The 26288-nt window shown below is 41.5% G+C and overlaps 1 protein-coding gene across 1 annotated transcript; it reads right to left on the bottom strand.

The window, feature by feature from the left end:
• Positions 1–7289: 7289 nt before the first annotated feature.
• Positions 7290–17737, bottom strand: ADGRF4 (adhesion G protein-coupled receptor F4; the record flags this gene model as incomplete). Its single annotated transcript, XM_080917456.1, has 6 exons — positions 7290–7317; positions 9970–11369; positions 12974–13213; positions 14242–14396; positions 15101–15143; positions 17666–17737. 6 exons carry the CDS (start codon positions 17735–17737, stop codon positions 7290–7292), a joined length of 1938 nt encoding a protein of 645 aa, XP_080773582.1.
• Between the last annotated feature and the right edge of the window lie 8551 nt (positions 17738–26288).

The raw sequence follows: 26288 nt of genomic DNA, 5'->3' as shown, positions 1-26288 counted from the left end.
TTCACCACCCTTGAGGAAGTCACATAACCTGGCAGGCCGGTTACAGGTTAAACTTCCTCTCTCCAGTTCAGCCAGCAAGTACCTGGATTCCCTTCATGCAAATGAAGCATTCTCCACATCTTGGCCCCAACCAATGATGTACATTCAACCAGAAAACCCCTACCCACTCCCCAAAGTTTATGTAGCTCTTGTCCATCTTCAAAACTACCTAATAAAGAGAGATGTTTCACTGAAAACCATCTCCAGAGAAGGTTACTTATCCCACCCTCATGCTGACAAATGTATTGCCTAAACTACCTATCCTGGCTAAGCCTCAGTCCTTCCAGTTCTGCCTGGTGAGCAACATAGTTAGATACACCAAGGGGAGAAGTTGACCCTGGGTAGCAGTGACTGATGTGTAAGCCTTCAAGTAAGTGCTAGGAATTGAACCCCATGGTGTCCATCACTGAGCAGTTGTGCTGTGCACTTGGAAATATTACTGGTGTATAGCCTTCAAACCCTTCCCAAATAATATTGAGATGTAACTAATTTCATTTCTGCCACAAGAAATCAGAGTGGGATCCTAAGCAAACTGTTTCTTTGTCCTGAGTCTCTTTTTCCTCATCTGTGAGACAGAGATAGAAGTTCCCTTGATTGTTTGGAGCTAATGAACATAAGATGTGTATCTTCAAAGGAGCTTGAAGATGCTGAAAGTGGCATGCACTAAAAGAACCGTATTGGGTCTGGAAAGATAGCACAGTGGTTAAGAGCAATGACTGCTCTTCCAGAAGACCAGAATTCAATTCCCAGAACCTATATCGCAGCTCACAACCTTCTGTAACTCTAGTTCCAGGTGATCCAGCACCCCCTTCTGGCCTCTACAGGCACTATACCCACATGTAATGCCCAGACATTGTTTCAGGCAAACCCTCATATACAGAAAAATAATGAAATAAAACCTCAAGATATTTTTTAAACTGATGCTCTTTTTTAAGTGACTGCACAAATGACTGAGGTCAGTGTGTTGTCCACAAGTCAGCATTTCAGGCCAAGTACTCAATACAGGAAATCCAAGAATGGTTTGCATACAGTCAGTACCTTTGGATCCAGGATTGTTCCAAACAGCAGGATAAAGAAGCCCTGTGAAAAAAGATTCAATTACAATATAATGGTGGTAAAAATAACAAATGTCAACATTCCTCAGATCCCTTCTATTCTGGCCATAATAAAACAATTCTACCTAGTCTTCTCATTTCCTATTCTAAAGATGCAATGTCTACACATTTGTTCAAGAAACATTGTCTAAAACAATGACCAAAAAAACCTGTCATCCAGCAAAGAGTCATGGCTTCTACTCTGGCAGCTGCAGAGATGAAACAAAGTCTCTTGCTTTATGCAGGGACATGGTAGAAACTTCAGGTTTGAGTGACATAACATGGTACTCACTCATCAGCGGATGTTCCCCTAGAAACATAATATAATGATTCAAGAAAGATGTACAGGTGATGCTGGGCCGTGCAGGTGTGAGTCAAGACACTTCCACAAAACTGAGAAGAGCAGGTACACACTACTGCTCATAAGCTCCTCACATCATGCATGTAGAGGATGACCCCATCCATGGAAAAACGACCATCTGTATCCACAGCTACATACATTTGAGGTTTGCTTTTTCTATTTTCACCTTTTTAACTAAGAACAACACAAAATCTCCACAGAAGAAGGAATTGCAGTCAATAGCCCCATTTTTTCAATGAGGAGAAGGAAGTTCAGAAACTCGATTTTTAGAATGCTGTAGACAACAGAAACCCAACTTTTAGAATGCTGTAGACAATGATGTCCCTTAGATGCCCTTCTTGAATGCTGAATGGCTTGGGTGATGGATAGAGAAGGAAAGTAAGATGTCCTTCCCCAAAGGTACTCCCTTAGTAAATCATTGTTGATTTTCTAACTGAATGGGAACCCAGTCAGAAGAACACAACAGGCATCATGAAGATGTTCTAGCCAATTTTCAAGCACTGAGAACAACAGCCTGTTGCCACCACAATTTGATGAGAACACAGCTGGCAGGCAGAGGGTGGCAGGAACCAGTGTGAAGCCAGGCAGTTGGGTCATTCATTTCTCCAATGTACTCAAAGGCACCTTACCATATAGACAGTCCATAAATACCCAAGCCTGGTCTGCATGGAGATTTTATCAAATTGTATGTTTGTGTGAACTCTTCTCTTAGAAATGTTTATGATTATAAAATCTTACTTATTATCAATGTATTGCACATGCATACCCATGTGCGTATATGTAGTTTATGTACATGTAACTGTGGGTGCTATGGCACACATGTAGAAGTCAAAGAATTGTTCTCGGGGTTCAGTTTTGGCTGTCCATGTTGTTGAGCCAAGGTCTCTCTTATTTCTGCCATGTAGTATACTCAATCTTAGCTGATCCATGAGCTTCTGGGCAGTTCTGTCTTGATCTCTCATCTTATGGGAGGAGTGCTGAGTAACAGATGCTCACCATTCCATCTGACTTTCTACATGGGTTCAAGGCATGGAACTCAGGCTTGTCAGACTTGCTTAGCAAGTGCTTTTACCTACTGAGCCATCTTACTTGCCCTCACACACTTAAGCTTACAGTGGCCATTAACTCTAGTGTGAAAATGTCATTGTTGACATGAACTACTAGTTTACAAGGTATTATTCTTGTAAAGATGCTTAGAACAGACACATCCCATTTGAAAAATCAGAATATTAATGAAATTGGCCCTGGAACTTTTTTAATTTAGCATGGGAGTTTAAATGGGAATGGCCCCCAAAGGCTAATTGGTTTGAATACTCAGTAGAACTGTTTGGCAAGGATTAGGAGGTGTGGTCTTGTTGAAGATGTGTCACTGAGGTGGATTTGGAGGTTTCAAAAACCCATGAAAAGCTCAACTTCTCAAGTCTCTTCTAGCAACCTGCCAAATTAGGATGTAAAGCTCTTACCTACTGCTCTAACACCATGCCTGTCTGCCTCCAGACATGATGGTCATAGACTAACAACACTCTAACTCTATAAACAAGCCCCCAATCAAATACTTTCTTTTAACAGTTGTCTTGATCATGGGGTCTCCTAATACTAGAACAGTAACTAAAATATCTAAGAACCACAATTGTAGAATATTTCCTCTACATAAATTTGTTGTGTTTTGTTTTTGCTTTGCTTTCTGGTTTTGGTTTGGTTTTGACTGAAAGACAATAAAACCCTCTCTTCATAAGAGTTTTAATTCATTGGGGATTGTTTCTTATATATTTGTATATTTAACTTTTGAAGTAATAATTGGTATCAGTCATGATGGCACATACATTTAATCCAAGCACTCAGAAGGCAGAGGCAGAGGCAGATGGATCTCTGTGAGTTCAAGGATAAACTGATCTACATGGTCAATTCCAAGACAGTCAGGACTACATAGAGAGGGACCTGTCTTAATAATAGTAATAATAATAATGATGATGATGATGATGATGACAAAACAAATATGTTGATTCTGTATTCAGTTGTGCATATATTTAATAACTTCATGTGGTTTCATTGTGTGAAGGGGAAACTGAGGGTTGAACTAGGGGCTTTAGGCATGCCAGGCAACGACTCTACCTCTAAACTATAAACCTGCCCTGAGTGTATATAGCCACAAATATGCAACATTAAAATATTCCATTCAAATCACTTTCCATTGGTTTCTGTCACCTTGTAGAAAGTTTATCCAGAGTTCAGTATCTAGCAGAGAACAGATGAGTGAATAAACCTTTTTTTAAAAAATCAGCAAGGTCAGATTCTTTCCTTTTCTTTCAGCAGGCAAAGCACAGTTTAGGCAGATAAGCCCAAAGTCTTCACTCAAGTTTTAGTCTTCAATGGTTTATTCTCCTACTAAACCTCATCTTTGGGAGATGAGTTTCTCTCAACATCCCACCCAGCCTATCGCTCTCAATAAACATGGGGGAGAATGAAGGCAGCAGTGACCATGAACTGTGACCCCAAGACAGCCACTGGCTATATTGATGGTTCCACAGTCTAGGGGATCCTCTATCTTCTTCCCTCCCAACCTGTATTAGACTTTCTCTTTTGCTCAGTCAGCCTCAGCTGCCTCTCATGTCTCAGCCTAAGCCCCATGTCTGTTGCCACTACTCATTCTGTTGGCTGTATCTGACTCCTGTGGATCCATGGCCCCTGCTCCCTCTCCTCCCTCCCTGAGCATCCTAGGATGTCCTGATTCAAAGATGGGCAAAAAAAAAAATATTAAAATGGACAAAGAAGTTTTGGGGGTGTGAATCTGTGTTATTGGTGGCTGTGTCTATAACCAGCTCACAGAATTCCTAAAATATGTTAGCTTCCATGAACCAGTGTGAGCCAATACTGCACTGCCTTCAATCAGACAGTGTCCAGCCCTCATTCACACCAGTGACAGCTGCCCACTACCTCATGGCTACTGGCACCTCAATGACTTTATCCTTCTTGCCAGGAGTCAAGGCAGAAAATTATTCGAGTTTCAAGTTAATCCTATTACAACTGAAAATGCCCACAATATCAAAACACAAGTGTTCACAGTCCAATCCAAAACAAGAGTCACAGTCAGGTAGACCAAGAGGAGCAAGGAAAGGGACTGTTGTGGAGGAAGACTGTTGTTTATTAGGGGGTTGTGGTGGTTTGAATAGGAATGGCCCTCACTGACACATGTATTTGAATATGCTTATCCCATAAAGAGTAGAACTATTAAAATTAGGAGGTGTAACCTTGTTGGAGAATGTGTGGCCTTGTTGGAGGAAGTGTGTTACTGGGGGAGGGAGGAGGCTGTAAGGTCCTACAAGCTCAAGTCTGGGAGGGGGTTGCTGGAGAGACAGCTTAACAGTTAAGAGCACTGGCTGATCTTCCAGAGGACCTGGGTACAATTCTCACCACCTGTGTGGAAACTCACAACTTTTTATAGCTCTAAGATCTGACACCCTCACACAGACATACATGCAGGCAAAACACCAATGCACATAAAATAAAAACGAATGTAAAGAAGTAAGTTCAAGTCTGGCCAGGGTGTAACACAGTCCTCTTCTGCTGCATATGAATCAACATGTGAAACTCTGGGTTCCTTCATCAGCACCACATCTGCTTGGATACAGCCATATTTTCTGCCATGATGATAATGCACTAAACCTCAGGAATTGTATACCAGCCCCAACTAAATATTACCCTTTATAAGCGCTGCCGCAGTCATGGTGTCTTTTTATAGACGTGAAACCCTCACTAAGAGAGGGTTTGTTAAAAGTAGCCTAGGTGTGTGCTAAGTTGAAAATTAGAAATATTGCAGTCTTACATCAGTTTAATTGATGACTAGTTTTGTAAAGGTTTGTAATGAATTGATAATGACTAATATCACTATAAGTCTATACTGTCTGTTGAAACATGGAAAATAACCAAGATTTAAAATGTTTCATATGTCCTACTGTTTATGGTGTTCTCTGAGGCATCAAACATTTACTATAAAATGAATCATTCATATTCACATTTTGATATAGGAAAAGGCGTAGATAACTGATTTTAAGTCTCTGTTATGCTGGTTTTATCAGGAGAGGCAGCCTGACCGCAGATTGCTGGGCTCCTGGAAGAGCCACAGAAGGGCTCTCATTCCTGAGACCAGGGGATAATCTACACTCTCTCTCCACTGTCTATCCCAGGAGAGGCTGGACAAACCTATCAGGGCCCAGGTAGCTAGGATCAGACACTTCTGGCCCAAGGCCAGACCCAGCCCAGTTTCCTCTGGACTGGTGGCCTGCCCATAGATTGCTGGGCACCCAGAAAAGTCATAGAAAGCCTCTTGCTCCTGAGGCCAGGGGTGAGTTCACAGTGCCTCTCCACTGACTATCCCAGGAGAGGACACCTGGAACTCTCAGGGCACAGGTAGCTGTGCTGTCTGGGAACAGACACTTCAGGCCCAAGGACAGAGCCAGCCCAGTTGTATCAGTACTGGGCGGTGCCATCAGAACCTACAGCCTATCCTGAGAGCTGAACAGCCAGGAGCAATTTCCTTCCAGAGACCACAGGCCTACAGACCCACAGAAGAAACAAGCTTCAGTCAGAGACAAGATCACCTAGCATCATCGATAACAAGATGGCAAAAGGCAAGCACAAGAATCTAAGAAACAGAAACCAAGACAACCTGGCAATATCAAAACCCAGTTCTCCCACCACACCAAATAGTGGAAATCCCAACTCACAAGAAAAATAAAATATAGACTTAAAAATCATGCTTCATGATGATGATGAAGGAGATTCTAGAAAAGCACATAAATAACACACTTGAAGTACAGGAAAGCCAGAAGAACACACCCAAACAAATTGAACCCTTTAAAGAAGTACAAAAATCACTTAAAGAGCTACAGGAGAAGACAGCCAAACAGGTGAAAGAATTGAAAATAGAAACAATGAAGAAATCATAAAAGGAGACAATCCTGAAGTTGGAAAACCTAGTAAAGAAAACAGGAGTCATAGATGCAAGCATCACCAACAGAATACAAGAGATGAAAGAGAGAATCTCAGGGGTAGAAGATACCATAGAAAGCATTGACACAACAGTCAGAGAAAATGCAAAAATCAAAAAGCTTCTAACCCAAAACATCCAGGAAATCCAGAACACAATGAGAAAACCAAACATAAGGATAATAGGTGTAGAAGAAAGCAAAGACACCCAAATAAAAAGCCCAGAAAATATCTTCAAATTATAGAAGAAAACTTTCCTAACAACCCATCAAAATTATAACTCAATTCTTCATAGAGTTAGAAAGAGAAATTTGCAAATTCATTTGGAATAATAAAAAACCCTGGATGACAAAAACTATTCTCAACAATCAAAATACTTTTGAGAGAATCACCATCCCTGACCTCAAGCTGTATTACAGATCAGTTGTGATAAGAACCGCATGGTATTATTGCAGAGACTGGCTGGTAGATCAATGGAATAAAATCACAGACTGAGAAATGAACCCACACACTTATGGTCACTTGATTTTTGACAAAGGTACTAAAAACATTCAATGGAAAAAAAAAAAACAGCATTTTCAAAAATGGTGCTGGTTCAACTGCCAGTCAGCATCCAGAAGAGTACAAATCAATCCTTTCTTATCTCCTTATACAAAGCTCAAGTCCAAGTGAATCAAAGACCTCCACATAAAGCCAGGTACACTAACACTAATAGAAGAGAAAGTGGGGAAGAGCTTAGAACACATAGGCACAGGGAAAATTTTCCTGAACAGAACATCAGTGGTGTATGCTCTAAGAACAAAAATCAACTAATAGGACCCCATGAAGTCGATTTTTCTGTAAGGCAAAGGACACTGTTAAAAGGACAAAATGAAAACCAACAGATTGGGAAAAGATTTTTACCAATCCTACATCTAATAGAGGGCTAGTATCTAATATATACAAAGAACTCAAGAAGTTAAATTATAGAGAATTAAATAGTCCTATTAAAAATGAGGTACAGAGCTAAACAAAGAATTCTCAACTGGGGAATATCAAATGGCTGAAAAGCACCTGAAGAAATGTTCAAGATCCCTAGTCAGTAGGGAAATGCAAATCAAAACAACCCTGAGATTCCACCTCATACAAGTCAGAATGGCTGAGATCAAAAACTCAGGTGACAGCAGATGCTGGTGAGGATGTGGAGAAAGAGGAACACTTTTCCACTGTTGGTGGAGTTGTAATCTGGTACAACCACTCTGGAAATCAGTCTGGCAGTTCCTCAGAAAATTGGACATAGTACTATCTGAAGACCCAACTATACCACTCCTGGGCATATACCCAAAAAAAGGTCCAACATCTACCAAGAACACATGATCCACCATGTTTATAGCAGCCTTATTTATAATAGTCAGAAGCTGGAAAGAACCCAGATGTCCTTCAACAATGGAATGGATACAGAAATGGTGGTACATTTGAACAATGGAGTACTACTCAGCTATTAAAAACAATGACTTCATGAAATTCTTATGCAAATAGATGGAACTTGAAGCTATCGCCCTGAAGGTGGTAACTGAGTCACACAAAAAAACACCCATGGTATGTACTCACTTATAAGCAGTTACTAGCTCAAAAAGCTCTGAATACCCAAGAAACAATTTACAGAACTTATGAAGCTCAAAGAAAAGGAATGCCAGAAGGTGGATGCCTCAGCTCTTCTTAGAAGGGAGAACAAAACACTCATGGGAGGAAATAAAGTGACAAATAGAGGAGCAGGGATTGGAGAAAAAAACCATCCAAAGGCTGCCTCACCTGGGGATCCACCCCATATGTAGCCACTAAACCCAAGCACTACTGCTGATGCCAAATAGTGCTCACTGGCAAGAACCTGATATGGATGCCTCCTCAGAAGCTCTGCCAGAGCCATACTGATACAGAGGAGGATGCTTGCAGCTAACCATCCAGCTGAAAACAAGGACCCCAATGAAGGAGCTAGAGAAAGGACTGAAGGAGTTGAAAGGGTCTGCAACCCCATGGGAAGAACAAAATGATCAACTAACCCAACCCACCACAGCTCCCAGGGACTAAGACACCAACCAATGAGTTCACATGGAAAGATCCATGGCCCCAGGTGCATACGCAGCAGAGGATAGCATTGTCTGGCATCAGTGAGAAGAGAGGCCTTTAGTCCAGAGAAGGCTGATTTTCCCAGAGTGGGGGAATGCCAAGGTGCTGAAGTGGGAGAGGATAGCTGGGAGAGGGAACACCTTTATGGAGGCAATGGGAAAGGGAGGATGGCATTGGAGGAAGGGAATAACTCTGAAATGTAAATGCAGAAAATATACAATAAAAAAAATTAAGTCTCTGTTACAAATTGGGTAAAATATATTTGAAAATACTTTTACTGGCTACTCTACATGCTCTAAAAAAAAAAAAAAAAAGTATGGCTCTTTGGGAAGCTAAAAGCTTTCCATTTAGTTAATGGCAATCTTTATACTTAATATAGTTAATTTCTATCAAGAAGGAAAATGTTACACCAGCAGTACTATCCGAGACATTAAATATACATAAAATATGATTATCTGTGAGAAGGAAAGTGGTGTAATGGCTATAGTGTAGTTCAGTGGGTAAAGCATGAACCAGCAAACCCTAGTGGCCCTGACTTGACCTCCAACGTCATCTAAAATGGCAGTTTGGAGGCACACGTGACTGAAAGGTACATAAAAATCTACATATGTCTTTAATTCTCATGTTAAGTACATATTTGTATTAGTGTGTGAAATCTGGAAATGATACACATGAAACTGTGAACATTTCTTAACCCAGCAAAAATGAGAAGAGTGGAAAGAAATGACCATCGAAGCCTCTTTAGATAGCTTGCCTTGTTCAAATAAGGCAGCATCCACCACTGTCTAAAAACTCTAAGTAGCAGAAAATACAACAAATGTAAAAAACCTAACACTCCAGCTCTAAGCCAAAATTTCAGATGAAGTGACCAGCTATTTTCTAAATAGTAACAGCTCAGAGCTGGGGATACAGCTCTGCTGGCAGAGTATTTGCCAACCATGCCTGAAGCCCTGGGTTGGATGTCCAGGACCTCATAAATAGTATGTGGCTGTGCACACCTGCAATCCCTGTACCTGGAAGATGGAGATGGGGAGATAGATGTTTAAGGTCACAATGTGTTCAAAGCCAGCCTCGGATGCATAAAACATATCTCAAAAAAAAAAAAAAAAAAATCCTCAACCTATTAACAGGAGTTTATGGTCTTACTGCCTAATCTTTAGTATTTGAACTTTTTCGTTCCAAGCATCTCTAGAAAATGGCAGCATTATACTCTCTTTCTACATGAGAAAACGTGCTTATAAAAACGTAAACATACAAAGATCATGCTACATATTCTTAGTGGATAAGAGAGTCAGAATTCAAGTCCAGGCCATTCTGAAACAAATATTTAAGTCAATTTCACTGACTTCCCAAAGCATGATACATGGGATCCTACCACAGCACCTTCTGGATTCAGACTCTATCAAGGCATCTGGACTTACCTGTAGTGCGTTGAGTAAGGAGAAGATAATGTGGAAGGCCAGGGATCGACCATTAATGACTGTGGCTATTCCAAATCCCCAGGTCAGCCCCAGCAGTGGTGTGAGGATGGCAATGTTCTTACAGATCCTCACGATGGCTCTTACTTCCTGGAACATGGAACTACCGATGGCGGCTCTCTGGGTCTTGATGATAACCAGAGTGACTGTAATAAGGTTGACGACCACAATGGCCAGAGCTGGGACTACAAAGGCCAGGAGAGCCTTGGTCATGTCCCAGTTAAGCCAGCAGGCCTCAGGCCGGAGGTAGCCTTTTCCAGGCTCTGTAACAGCAAGTGTGATAACGGCAATGACCAAAGGGCACCCATAGCCCACTGAAAACAGAGAGGCCACCAGGCATGACTTGGGCAGTGTGTGGAACACAATGAGAATTCCATAGAGGATAAGGAGAGCCTTGGCAAGCATCCAGAAAAACACGGACAGGTAAAAGAAGTGAACGAAAAACGTTGCAGTCACACATCCATTGTGGTGTAAGATTGGGCCACTGAGGAAAGAAGCCACTATGAACCACACATCAGCCATCAGCAAGGTGGCCGCAATGTTAGCGATGCACAGGTGACGTAAATACGAGATCTCTGTCTTCGTCACGTGACCCCAGACTAAGGCCTCAATGGCCAGGCAGATGATCAAGCTGCAGATGGAAACGCCCAGGCCTATGTATGTGATATAGGTAAGAACCGGGCTCTCCAAGGTGTTGCGTGACATTAGAATGGAGAAAGACGTAAATAACTTGTTGGGTCGACAACGGCAAAAAGCTTGCCGGGAGCTTTCTTGAATCATTTTACAAGCACTCCGGTCCCATCTGCTCTCCAGAGAGTGCCAGCCCACACACTGGGACTTCCTTCCTCCGGATTTTCTGATTTTTTCAAACATCAGTGAGATGTTTTGAAGCTCCTTAGGCAAAATGACGGACAGGACGAGACCATTCACGGTCATATTTTCTAAAAAACTAGCCTCCAGGATGGCCCCAAGAGTCGGGAAAGCAATGCTGATGACCTGGAATTCAGAAGGCACCTTCCGAACCTCTTCAGTGGTGAGCAGTACCGCCCCCGTGACCTTGTCACTTGTATCGTTAATTCGCATTGAGAATGTGAAATTCTTCCCAAGGCTGTTTCTGGGCAAGATGGTACCCATGGTATGAATGAAGACATGTGAAATGTTGATGACATGTTCCTTCATAAATAGCTTGCTTGCAAATGAATTGATTGATTGAAGCAAGACACAGCTGCTGTTTCTGTCTTGGATGAAGGTCCAATTTGATATGCTTTTACTGTTAAGAATGTGGTTGGCCATGGTGCTGTAACTCTGCCAAAGAAGAACTAGCATTAGTCATGAGTCACTTTTAGAAATGCCCACTGCATGTAAGACTTGCTTTTACCAAGTGTGGTCCTCTAACCAGCAGCATAAACACTCTCACAGACCCTCTTAGAAATGGAAACTTTCACACCCCACCACAAACTCAGTGGGTCACAGTCAGTATCTTAATTGAACCCCTGGGTTTATTTATTTATTGTACTTGTTTGTACAATAAAACTTAAGTTTACTTGCAGATATATCCAAATTGTGGCTCACAGGCTTCATGCATCCCATAATAGCTTAAAAATGCAGTCCAACACATTTGTGGATGACAGTACCATATCACAATGTCAGAAGGTTGGACAGGGCCTCAGGAACAGCTCAACCACTAATGGGCCATACAAGCTTGCTGACCTAAATTCAGATCTCCAGGATCTATGCAAAAGAGGAAGAACATAATCCCAGAAGCAGGAAGGCAAACAGGTGAACCCCAGAAGCTCATTTGGCCAGTCAATATATCCAAATCAATGATCTGCGAGATGAGCAAGAAATTCAGTCTTTAAAAGAAAGGAAGGAAGGAAGGAAGGAAGGAAGGAAGGAAGGAAGGAAGGAAGATGGAAAGAAACTAAAAATGACATTTAGCCTTGACCTCTGACCTCCACACGAATACCTGTGCACATATGAGGGCACACACACACCGTTGGATACCATTTAAAGCGTCTGTCTGTAAAGCAATTTCCTGCCTTGCTTTCTTCCTATTTGTTCAATGTCTTCCTGTGAGAGCTGAAGGTATGCAGCTTTTAAATGCACCGGATTGAATTGTCAGAGTGCCCATTATGTAGCTGACATGTTATTGCCAGACGTGTCAGAGGACCCTATAGAAATACACTAAAAACCAGGATGTGGCCTCAGAGGCAGAACCCCCCTTCACTACATTAAGCGTCAAAATGAAGAAATAAATCCAGTTTCATTTCACACTTAGTCCAAAAGTTCAGCCATTTGTTTTGTATTCAACTACTTCCCATTTTAACAACCTGTTCTAATTGACAAGGAATATAAGTCCTCTTTTTGCAAGACCACCAATATTTCTTCAACATTTTCAATAGCTTACATAAGCATTAGGAAAGCCAGTTCTGACTGCTAACCAACTCCAAACCTCACAGAACAGACTTAACCCCTTGTAGACCTTGACTTTAAAGACTCAAGCAGCCAGCAGCTCAGCCCCTCACAGCATTGGGCCCTCACAGAATCTTCCCCCTTATAGAGTCAACCCTTCAAAGATTCAACATCTCAGGGACTAAGCTCCTCACAGACTCAACTCATCACAAACCCAGACCCTGGGAAAAATAAAAATTAATAAAGCCTACCACAGAACCAAGTGGTATTAATTAACCAGGTGGTATAAGTAACCTTTATCAATGTGTCTTGACCTAGTGTGTTAATTTTATTCTTCCTTCCATATGATTCCTTGAGTGCTGGCTATAAGGAACATTAGAAATACTGAGGTGGGAAAAGTGGTTTCCAATCCCTGAGATGTTCGGAAGGTATTCCAACTAACCTAAGTTCCTTCCTCTGAAGAGATAATCCACTTTCAGGCCAGCAAGGCCACTCACCTGCATCTTTTCCTCATCGACCTCTTTGGTCAGAGTTGTTGAGATGTTGTGTAAGAGCTGTACAACTACAGCAATGTTCCCTGGTATCCGAGGAGATTTCTCAATGCCTTTGATCACACAAGACAAATCCTTCGGACACTTTTCCATCAATGTTTCTGTTATGGTCTTAACTTGGTTATGAAACATGTGTGTACGGATAGTTGCTTCAGATGATTGCACTGAGTATAATTCGTTATCCTCCTGAAAATGGGAGCAAGGAGAAGACATTATTTATTTGTGTTAAATGTGAAGGGACTTTTGCTAATATTTAGAAGAGCCCTGTCATTCAATTGAATGGTACACAATGTGACTCCAGTTTGCAGTTTCAAAGTTGTTTCTAGTGTAGAATAACTTGACCAACACTATGATGTAGAAAGCAAAATACAATTCTAAATTTCCAAATGGAAATGGCTTCCTAACCCGGTCTTCTGAAAGTGCACCTGTTTTCTTTAACATGTTGCTTCAAACACTCCCTATGTATATACATTTCATGTATGTCTTGTATATTCATATGATTACTATTGCCACTTAACTTACTTTTACATTCCTAAGAGGTGGACCAAGAGACACCATGGGGGGGTTGTTTGTTTGTTTTTGTTGTTGTTGTTTGGTTGGGTTGGTCGGGTTAGTTGGTTGGTTGATTGGTTGATTGGTGTTGTGCTGTGTTTAAATAGCAGGATCTGGAGTAATGGTCCCATAGTTAAGAATGAGTGCTGTTCTTGCACAGGATTCAGTTCATTTCCCAACATGAGCTAGTTCACAGCTACCTCCAACTCCAGCTCCTGGAAACCTGGTGCCTTTGCAGGCATCCACATCTTATGAGGATCCTGAGAGAACTGCAGATTCTCATGTAGTGAAATCTTTGGTGCAGCCCAAATCTCATTGGTCTGACCAGTGGGGGTGGGGGTGGGGAGTACTACTTAGTGAAATACCCTGTGCGTACCAAAGCTTTGGATTATTTTAAAGGCTGGAGGCAAACATAGAGAAGTTGACTGTGGCAACTCTAGATGCCTCTTTTTGTTCTGACCAAATGACATGCTGTGTAGCGGAAAAAGATGCACTCCAGTTTCAGATGCCCAAAGTGAAAGGAAAGGAAATAGGCATATGTGTATGTACTCGTGGACAAATGTCCTGTTGCTGCTGTGGAAACCTGTCTTCTCCCCTTCTGAAGCTTCACGTGACTCTGAGAGCTCCCAGGAGGCTCCACCATACAGGAGAAAGGACATTACCTCGAAGATGCTGTGGGTATTAAGAGTGTGGCAGGTCTCAGTGACTTTGTGCCATTTCTTGGCCTTACAGGCAAATTTCATGTTGCCCTCACTGTTTGGAGGACAAGACTGAAAGCAGGGGGTGGCATTGTTCTTACAGACACCATCACAAATATCTGGAAAGATAAAAGACACTCGTGTCAAATAGAAAGGTCTGAGGTCAGTCATGGCCGCATCTGCCCTCAGTAAGGTGTCACTGTTGTGAAGGCACATCAGTTCTGCACACGTGGTTATTTTTTCATGGTAAAACTGAAGATGACTACAGATGTATTAGTAGCTATAACATAGTTCTGAAACAGGATCCTGCTGTTTCTGACAGAACCATACACCAAATTTCAATGTCTAAAACCAACTAAAGTGTAAAAGTCTTTCCATTAAATAGGAAGGAAGAGCCCATATATTATCCTGAGTTACCTTCTCATGTCCACAGAGACCCCTAAAGACATCCTCGTAGTCCTAGAGATTCTCAGGCCAACCCCAGTTTGGAATCCATTTGTCCTGCTGTTCCCAAAGAAACTTCCAATCCAGAACTTTATAACAAGTGCTCAATGAGACCCATTCTAGCCACTGCCCTGGTTTGAATCAGCTCAGTGAGAATTCTATAGCAAAGAAGTCTGAGACCAGAGGAGCGGAGGATGCTGAGAAGATATGACTATTGCTTGGACCAAAGACACAATGGATCAACACATAAATAATCAAAGTAAAAATGTAATCTATCAGGGTGTCTCATCCCTCATGCCATGAGCCAGAGGACTGAAGGCGGCCTGCTGTCACAGCAGATGATCCAACTTCTGTGTGGTTGGTAACGCTGCCAACATACCATGTGGCCTGGACATCATGTTCTCCTTGCTTTTGCTGGCGGCCTGAAAAATCAAAATTTACAGCAAAATCAAATGTCTGCATGGACACCATCGGTTGATTTTAGTCACAGATAAAGGACCAGAACTGAGTCAGCTGTGATGTACACACAGCCACCAAAGCCCAGCTGTCACAAGTGGCTCAATGACTTTTCCTTCCATGTTTCCCACCAGTGCCCTTTCAGTTAAACTTAAAGTTTCTTAGAAATGTGACTGTGTGCCATCTTCCTTTTACCCCCTAAGAAAATAATTCAAGACCTCGTACATATTTACACTTGTGTAAGAATGTGTTGGTATGTGTGTGTAAACTCACAAATACAGGCATGCATATGTTAATATGTGTATAGGAAAACTGAGGCTTCCTAGTTCTGAACCAAGTAAGCGCCCTCTAGTGGTTGGGAAGAGCACTGTCCGTGGCTCCAACTTGTATTCCAATATTCTAACTATTGAAGAAGTAAAATTTCTGGGCATTGCTGTGTAACAGACATATGAGGTTCATTTTATATTTTTATTAACAATATTAAATAATATTGTTTATGCCATCACAAAGCAAGAGTGAATGTTCCCTATTCTTTCCACCAAATCAAACTATGGAGAATCTGAATTGGGCATTTGGGGGTCTCTCTGTAGCTAAGAAGGAATCGCTGCGGAATTCACGAATAAGCATACCCTTGGAATCACCAATGTATGATGGCCTCCCATTTTTATTCATGGGGACAACTCCCTAGCATTTCAGTCAAAAGCTTACAATGCTTCCAGTAAACCGAAAGGCTCCAATAATATTTCTGGAGATCTGGAAGACTATGCAGCCCAGTCCGACCTCCTTACTTTACAAGTCTGAATGAAGATCTCGACATAGACTGGGTGACCTGAAGAAGGCCTTGTGGGAAATTCCTCTTATTCTTGTGATTAGAAATTTGCTCTCCTAAATGCTTCAGCATGGCTCTTTCCAAAGGTTAGAGGTTAGACCATGTTCAGGTTCAACAGGTGGAGGGGATGTATGGCAGGAGGTAAAGGCCTCTAAAGTCACCCAAAACCCATATTGACGTAGCCATGATCTGCAAGATACCAAAGTCAACCGCGATGGAGGATTCCTCATCACGAAACAAACTGCAGTGAAAGCGCAGTTGATTGATTAAGTATGCGGGCAAAAGACCATGGCATACTGCCTACAAGAAATTCTTCAAAGTCGATCTTTGGTAAAAGACCTGACTGGTTTCATCCCAGTTAACTTTCTGCGGTAAATCATATCTGGTCCCTCCAGTTAGCTTATGTCTAGGTAGCATCCCAGGTGGGTGACTTTAGCTTCAAACACCAACATTCCTCAACCTCACACTACACAAGAAGGCAGATGATAACCTGCAACCCACTCAGACTACTGAGCGTCCCAGAGCATAGGAAACATCAGGAGAGCCTGGCTGTTTGAGAAACTCATACAGTGGAAAGAAAAGGATCGAATGTTCCTGGCATGGAGACCCCCACCAATAACAGTAATAACTGTTTGCCTTGCCCTGTCTGTTCCACATTGTGTTGAAAAGTGAGGACAAGAAAACCAAACACAGTACCAAGTTATAGTCATTAGGAAGTCACAACAAAATGTCTTCCCGAAGCATCTATAATTTGTCTCAGCAGATTTCTATTCAATGTGGGGATGAAGAGAGTCACAAAGGAAAAGAAAGGACTAATTCAATGATGATTATATTGTTTGGAAAACTCATGACAAGAGCTTCCAAAATCATTCTCTCCTAAGGAGACTCCTCTTCAACTACTTATCTTGCATGAACCACACCCTACAATACTTACCACAACCTCTCTATCCATAAAAAGAGCTCCACCAGCTAGTCTCAAAGCTGCCTTCCAGGTCTTATAGTCAAATAATAGCACCCTTTCCTCAAGAGTCTCAAAATACTTTTAAATTATCTCTTTCTCAATGTTTCTTAACATTTTATTTTAAATTTTTTAAAAAAAGAAAATTAAAGCAACATGTGGCAAGAAGAAAAATGTACCCAAATAATCATGGAGTTCACAGTCCCAACAGAAATTAAAGGAGTAATTTGCTATAAACTCCATCCTTGCTCTTCTGCAGGGATTCTAATAGGAAATGCTATTGTCATTTTGAATGAGATGATGGCTCATTGTGTCTACTGTCACCACTATCTCCTGGTGGCATCCTCCACTACCTCTACCATTCAAGACTCTCCGATCCAGCAGTATCCTAGACATGTAGTGAAAGATGTACTACCCAAGAATATGGGGGGTGTGACTTATCACCCTTGCATCATCTCAGCTTCCTTGTATTCCAGAACTGATGGGGAAAATCAACATAAAACAAATTCAGAGCAAAGTGGCCTTTCAGTCTCCTGTCCTTGTACTCTCTTTGGGCTGTGCTGGCCCCACTCCATGACCACCTTCTCCTTAGACTTCAACTCCTGGGCAACACAGCTGGTTACTGACAGATTTGTTTTTTTTTTTCCATCTGTTCTCCACACCAGCTCACCATCCACTCTTCCCCTCCCCCCTTCTTTTACCTGGCATAATACCCTACAGGATTCTGTAGGCAAAAGAAGTACCAGGCAGTACAACCAAAGTGCAGCGATCATTGTCTTCCGCACGGCGGATGTTCTTGCTTCTGTGAAAAAAAATGATACGCAAAGTGTCTCCAGTTTGAAGTCCTCAGAACACCATGCCTCTTCAGACAAGATCCATCTGTAAGAACTGACTCTGTGCTCAGTGCTGTCTAAGTAGCTCTCTCTGGTCAGCAGTGATGGCTCTCTGTCCTACCACAAACATTACCATGTGGCTGCAAGTAGGAGGCTCAGGTTATCCCTGTTCTGTTGTTGATTTGCATGGCACGCCTTAGATGGGAATCCCTCTAAACAAAACTGACTGGTGGATTTCATCTGGCCTTCTGACTGTAACAAATAACAGCCTGTGTTCAGAGAATGGGAATGACAGCTCACTCCCTGGGTTAGACAGGGCTGAGAACTGTGTGGGTGGCTGCAGAAGATGAGCAGGGATTCTTGTGGATAAGCCTGACCTAGAAATACCTTTGAGGAATAAGTGCAAGGCTTACCCGATTATCTCTCTCCACCTCAACCCTAGAGGTGTGTCTTCCTGAGTAAATAGCATTTTTTTACAATTAATCTTGTTATGTTTAACAAAACTAAACAAAACAACTAAACCAATTGCTTGTCATTTCCATTTAATGTAATGGTGCACAGTATACTCAGAAATATACTCTGAGAATATGAGAGTATAAGAGAAAGGTATGGAGAGGTCAGGAAGAGAGAAAAAGGAGAAAGATAGGTGGGAAGAGCCAACAATTGATATAAGGGACAGAGAGGATTGGATAGAACCCATTGTTAAGGATTCACCAGAAAATATTAAGATTAAATATTAGTGTTTTCACCCTGGGTAAGACAGTAATTAAAAGATGTTAGATGTCTGCCTCATAGATAAAAGAATTTGCATGAACAGAATTCAATGTACACATAAATGGAAACTACATATGTAACTCCATTATCATGCAAAATTAATATATGTCCATATAAAGCTTGTAAAAAGTAAGATCCAACATGTACCCAAAGGCATGCACCCCTTGATAATACTTAATAGACAGGTAGATGATAGACAGACAGACAGATAGATAGATTATAGATAGGTGTATAAATTATGTATATAGATAAACAGATTATAGATACGTTGGTAGACAGATGATAGATAGATGATAGATAGATAGATAGATATGTTCATACAAAGACAGATAGATAGATAATAGGTAGATAAGTCAATGATAGATAGGTAGGTATCTAGATGATGGGGAGATATATATAGATAGATTATAGATAGGTAGATGGATAGATTATAGATATATAGGTAGATTATAGATAGGTAGTCAGACAGACAGACAGATAGACATAGATTAGATAGATTATATATAGGTAGATAGATTATGAATATAAACAGATTATAGGTAGGTGGGTGGATAGATGATAGATAGATAGATAGATAGATAGATAGATAGATAGATAGGATTCAGAAGGCACAACTATTATTTCAAAGCCAGGGGTTATCATAATAGTTGATTTTTGCTACTTGACTATCGATAGCTAGAGAGAATTCTTCCACCCAATCATGCATCATATGTAATAATGTCACTGCTTAAATAATGAAATTGTATTGATTTTTTATTCATGTTTTCTGCTCTAAAAAATGAATCTATCAGAAATTCTACTAAAAACCTAGTGACTGTGAAAAACACTTGCAGCACGTCTTTCAGGTTTCCACTAGTGCTGTGTGTGGCTCTTACACAAAAGGGCAAACATACCGCCCATTGCTTTAAAATCAAGGCAGAGGGGCACATGATTCCCAGTAAATGCACAGCTACTTTTATGTCTTTCACTTCATCCTAAGTTGCTTAAATAGATCTACATAAATTCAAATCCATATGAAAAGCATGCACACTAATGATTGGTCAGACTGTCTCCAAGGCCAGCAGGGCTTTAAGCAGAAACATTAAAGCTGTAAGTTCATTTGTTGTCATAACTCTGAGAAAACCTAAAAGGAAAGCTAAATATTTCTAATTTAACTTTATATTTGTCATTGGTTTGGGATATATCACAGTGGTAGCATATTTTCAAGGCTGTAGGTCCAATCTGTGTACACACACCACCACCACCAACAACAACAACAACAACTCTACAACCACTCACCCCAAACAGATATCTTTTAAGAGACTGGGAAGATAGTTAAGTCCATAAGGTGTTTGTCTTGCAAGCATGACAAGCAGAGTTTAGTTTCTAGCACCCAAATTAAAAACTAAGAGCAGCTCCAGTCATCTATAACCCCAACCCTGAGAGGCAGAGTCCCTGAGCTAATTGGCCAGCAGGACCAGACAAATTGTCAAGTTCCAGCTTCAGTAAGAGACCCTGTCTTTGAAAAAAAAAAAAAAAAATCTGTTGAGGACAGAAGAGATGGATCAGAGGTTAGGAGCACTGAGTGCTCTTCCACAGCATGGGAACTGGGTTTCCAGCACCAAGACTGTGCAGCTCACAACTGCCTGTAACTCCATCCCCAGAGATCCAATAAATACCCTTTTGTGCTTTGCAGAGGTACCCACACACATCTGCATACATACATACATACACATACATACACACACATTCATACACAGAGATTAAAATAAGGTAGAGATCGATTGAGGAGGGCACCTATGTTTACCTCTGACTTCTACATGCATGCTCACATATACACACAGATGTAATGTACAGATATGCACATACACATGTACACAGTTACAAAAATACAGAAAAGCGTTTATCTTAAGTAAAACAAACTTTACAAATGCTCTAAGAAATGATAAGCGGTTATAGAGCTGGATGTGGTGACTCAGCTGTAATTGAAGCTGAGGCAGGAGGATTTGTGAGAGTTCAAGACCAGTCTAGGTTGCATAGGTAGGCCCTCTCTGAACAAAGAAAGGAAGAAACGAAGGGAGGAAGGAAGGGGGGAGGGAAAAGGAGAGAAGGGGAGGGAAAATATGAGGCATTACTCAACCTAAAAGCCAAGATGGAAATTATTTTCCTTGCCTAAAAATCTTATGCATTATATATAAAAACCTTGCTTATATATTATTTTGCTTTAACCTGTTTTTTTTTAAAAAAAAAAAAAATCTCTCTACATAGCTCTTGCTGTCCTAGAACTCACCATAGCCTCAAACTCACAAAGATAAACTTGCCTGTGCCTCCTGAGTGCTGGAGTAAAGTTGTCACCACACACCTGGCTTACTTTAACTTCTAAAGAGTTGGAGTTAGCAAAATGTTTATGAAACATGGTTTTGGTTGTTACTAAACATATGTTTCCATGCCTGGCAAAAAGAATCACTGCTTTATGTCGAAGTATTCCTCACAAAGCTCTCATCAGACTTTGCAGGGTGGCCTGTTTAATAGTTGTATTGCTACAAAGAGTCCAGAACTTTCTAACACCACCTTTATTACCCAAGAGTACCTTGTAGTGCATAGCATCTAGACTCTGGAATGTCATCCTGCCTCAAGTTTCAGAACAGAATACCTCAAAATTTTTGTGCCTCCTCAAGCTTCTCCCCAAAGTCAAAGATATTTCCTAAAGTTGATCCTCTCTTGCATTTTGCTTATAGAACTCAGCAAAGCTGCACATTAAGAGGAGCAGCATGTTTTAATGTGGACTTGCAGAAAAGCACTCTTCTCCCTAATGTGCTCACAGTTATTAAACTGCACCCAGTAGCTTCTTTTTGGTGCCGCAAAAGCAGAAGGTTCAGAAGCAGCAGGAAGGCCAAGCTGCGGGACAGAGACATGACTGAAATATCCAATTCTTTCCCAGAGCCTCAATCTGCATTCTTGTCAAAAGCCATGGGTATGTAGTAGGTAGCAACACACACAAATAGTATTAGTTAATTCACAGTCACTTTCCCACTCCCTCCTCAAGGAAGCTAAGGTATGATGGGGCCCCTGGTGCTCAGCCCAGGCCTGGGGATTGCAGACAAGGACTTGCTCCCAGGAGAACACCACACAAGCAGTGTTGGAAGCAGAGGAACTGGAGTACTGGGGCATGTGTGTGTGGCATCTCTCCTAGGCACAGACCAAGGTGTGTCCTGAGAACCATCCTTCACATGAGTCACCACAAAACCAAAGGCAATTTACTATCATCCGGAGAGTAGTAACATATAAAATATATGTAAAATATAGGGTTGGGGTGATAGCTGAGTCAGCCAGATGCTTACTATGCAAACGTGTGCTCTCAAACATAATTTCCCTAAACTCACTCAAATGGTGAAAAGGCGGAAAATCTGGCTTGCACAAGTTAGCAGAGAGAGAAGCACAGGAGAGACTGGAAAGCAAAGCTCCAATACAAACATCTTAAGCTATCTGTGAGGCTCTGCTGTACACCGGAGATTATTTCAGTGCAAATTTGGGCAGATATTCAACCTTGTAGCATCATCCAGCTGATTAATTATTTTTTTAATTTTTTAATTGGGTATATTTACATTTCATATGTTATCCCTTTTCCTGGTTTCACCTCCATAAACCCCATCTCCCATCCCCCTCCCCTGCTTCAATGAGTGTGCTCCCCCACCAACACACCCACCCACCCCCTTCCAACTCCCTGCCCAGACATTCCGTTACACTGGAGCATTGAGCCTTGGCTGGACCGAGGGCTTCTCTTCCCATTGATGACCAACAAGGCCATTCTCTGCTACATGTGCAGCTGGAGCCATGGGTCCCTCCATGTGTACTCTTTGGATAGTGGATTAGTCCCTGAGAATTCTGGTTGGTTTGTATTATTGTTCTTTATGGGGTTGCAAACTCCTTCAGCTCCTTCAGTCCTTTCTCTAACGCATCCATTAGGGACCCTGTTCTCGGTTCAATGGTTGGCTGCAAGCATCCGCCTCTGTATTTGTCATGCTCTGGCAGAGCCTCTCAGGAGACAGCTGTATCAGGAAATTTTAAATGTTCAGGATACCTCATGAAATGGGGAAAAGATCAAGAGACTTCCTCATCTGGTAGAAGTGAAGACACTAGACCTATCCCCAATTTTTAAAAAATCAGACCCTTAATATGCATATCTATAATACAACCCAAGGACTTGGAGGAAACTTGACACTGTGCTTTTAACAAAAATGTCAGTGTCAGGGAGCTGGGCAGATGAGCAAGTTTACTCCCAATTGCTCACCAAAGATGTTCTCATAGGCCCTACCAATCCTACCTACTCTTTGCCCAGACTTGGACTTCCTCGGACAGTCTTGTCTCTGACTCCAGTGGCACCAGCCCACCTACCCCACCCACCCCACCAAATTCATTGGTGGGAGATGATAGCCAGGCTAGAGAGATGGATCACTGGGTGAGTACAGACAACATAAACATAAGACCAAGGTTTGGCTCTTTAGCACCCAGATAAATACCCAGCATGGTTTCGAGCGTGCGCTCACACACACACACACACACACACACACACACACACATACACATACACAAAGGCATATGAACGCATTCACACTCACTCATACATGTGACATAACCACAGACATGCACTACGTAAATATACACACACTCACATTCACTCACACACATGCACTACACAAACACACAGAGAAATTCTTCATAGCTTAATGTACAGAAGAATCTGATATCAAATGGTTTTCAGTATAATCAGTTCAAAAAATAGCAAATTATGATAAAACTTGGGAATCCGGGCTGGAGATGGGGCTCAGATGGTAGAATGTTTGCCGTGGGTTGGAACCCCATAATCACATAAAACTAGAAGTCATGGCACCTGCCTATAATCCTAGCACATGGGAAAGGGAAAGATCAGAAATTCAAAGTTATCCTCATCTACATCACATTAGAGTCCAGCCTGAGCAACTTGAGACCTCTGTCTCCAAAAGAAAAATATTTCCAAAGTCCGAATAACATCATGAACTTTATATGTGAATTAGATTGAAGCCACGCAACACTAATAAAATGAATCTACCTAAAAAACTGATGAGGCAACTCAACAGTTCATGCTGTTAAAGGAAAAACAGAAACAGAAAGTCAGTAGCTGTAAGTTAATCTTCACTGCCCATTAGATTAGCTAGACACACATCTAGGAAATAGGTAAAGTACACTCTGAGTGCTACTGTGAGACTTTTGCAGAGAGGATTGACACTTGGGTTAACAAATCAAGTAGGGAAGAGTCACTCTGAGCATGGGCAGTGCCCTAAGAGGTGAAAGTATCAGATGGTAAAGGGGGACAGATGGAGGTAGGACACAGTGAAGGCAAGTTGGGTTCTTGATTCAGGGCGTCTACTAGGAGCCTCTTCTATGGGCTCCTAGAAGATGTGCTCACAGCAGCACCTCACCAAGGAGCTTCCCAGTCTTCAGCCTCACACTGGGCCTATATCATTGGTGCCTCTTGGTCAGTAGATTGTGCGAGCCGATCTACAACTCCTTTTCTGTGCATGAATGCAGAGACAGAACTATTGTTTCTTTTCCTCTGAAGAACCTGACTAATAGAGCAATTGTAGTATGAAATCACTAAAATAACCAAAAGCAATGGTTGTTGTGGTTCCTGAAAAACAGAAAATGTAATTCTAAAGTGTACACACACACACACACACACACACACATATACATGCACACACTCATGCAGGCACATGCTGACACATGTTCAGAGCTGCTTAGAAGAAAATGAGAGGGAAGACAGCTTGCATCAAGAATGAACAAGTGTTGGACATTCAAAATCAGTCTCCACTAAGGCTATCTTTGAAAACAGATGTTTTTTTTTCTGGAGAATAGAGCAATCTGTATGTGTGTTTTTCAAAATTCTGCTTTATCAAAATGTATAAAAGGAGACTCTAGTGGCCATGGTGGACCACTGGAATACCTTTCATCTCAGCCCTAAGAAGGCAGAGGTGAATTTGAGGACAGCCTGATCTACATAGCAAGTTCAAGGCTAGCCAGGACTACATGGAGACACCTTGTCTCAAAAGAAAAACCAAAGTAGATTTTTTAAAATATCATTTCACCCTTATGAAACGTTATGTTTCATAAGGGTCCTGTGAATGTTAGGAAGATTAGAAAGTAGTGTTTCTTATAAAGAGAAAATAAAATACAGAAATATCTTAGTTTCGTTTATGTGCCTTTTTCCTACTTAGGTAAAATTAAGTTTAGTACTTTTAATAGAAAATACAGTATAATAAACATAATTAATAATAAACATAATTGTATTTTCTGCATTGTTTTATATTTAGGAGAAGGAAAGTCAAGCAGGGATGGCATTTATGTACTTACAGTCAGTAATTTTAATGCCATTCATCACGCGAGGAAATAAAAGAGAAGCAAACCTAGAAACAGATAACAGGAAAATGAAGATAATATTTGGGTACCACTTGGGTGATTTGTGTGTTTCCATTATGCATTTTTCTCCCTGAAGCAGTCCTGTTACTCCAATTCTGATAGCCACATCATTATCATAAGGAGAGGATGCCCTGTACCTCAGCAGAGGTGTCCCAAGACCTATGCACATGAGACAAGGACTCAGAAACAGAAATGTTCAACATAAGAATACAAGATGAGGGGCTGTATAGATGGCTAGATAAGAGCGTGTACCTGCGGAGGATCAGAGTTCGGTTCCCAGCACCACATCATGCAGCTCACAAGGGCTATAACTCCAGTTGCCTACAGCCCAAAGACCGAGTATCCTGCCAAGCCCAGCATGGCCCTGGTGGGAAGAGTGTGACATGGCTCCTGCCCCTGAGGATGGTGTTCCGGGTGTAAGTCTCCATGACTGTCGAATGCTGTGGTTGGCTTAAGGCTTGTTTGTAAAATATGTACATATTTCACATTCCACTGAGTATTGTCCTCTCAGTTAACATTAATGACTCCAAGATAATCTGGCAAGCTGGAATCCAGGAGGTGAAGGTGTGGCCAACGTCTCAGCAAAATGGTGAAAGAATTCTAAATACATGAGTTCAAAAGTATATCATTTCTCAACTGTGCAAAGTGTAAGAATGCAATATGAATTATGAGTGGCTTCATGAATCTAAGGGAGCAAACACAGCTACACCATGAGCCAGCCGGTCAGAAAGATACAAAGGCAGATTCCTGAGTTCAAGGTCAGCCTAGGGTAGAGCAAGGTTAAGCTTTGGAATGGTAGAAATGGTAATTTTAGGGCAGGGTCCAACCCAACAACCTTATCATTTGTGCTTAACAAAGGCAGACAGATCTCTGGATTCTTTTTCGAGGTTAGGAAAGTTCGTTCTTGTGGTCTCTCAAGAGTGAAGGACTGGATCCATATGTAAAATAGAAGACTGGACCTGTGTTCTGTAGGAGATGAGTTATCCAGACAATGTTTTAGGATAAAAAGAGAACTTCTTGGAGGACTAACAGACACAGAGACAAACACAGGGACACACACACACACACACACACACACACACAGAGAGAGAGAGAGAGAGAGAGAGAGAGAGACTCACAAGCAAGCAGGACACGGACAGCAAGATCTCTTAGGATAAATGCCAAGCAAGCCAAACACAGACAGAGATCTCCAGAGCGAAAGCAGACATAGGGAGAAGCAGATGGGAAAGCTGGATCAACTAGAACACGGGCCATCAGCTTGGATCCACAATTTGACTTCGAG

This window comes from Micromys minutus, assembly GCF_963924665.1.
Source record: "Micromys minutus genome assembly, chromosome: 5".
Classification (NCBI taxonomy): domain Eukaryota; kingdom Metazoa; phylum Chordata; class Mammalia; order Rodentia; family Muridae; genus Micromys; species Micromys minutus.
The sequence above is the reverse complement of the archived record's forward strand: the minus strand, read 5'-3'. Positions and strand labels throughout refer to the sequence as shown.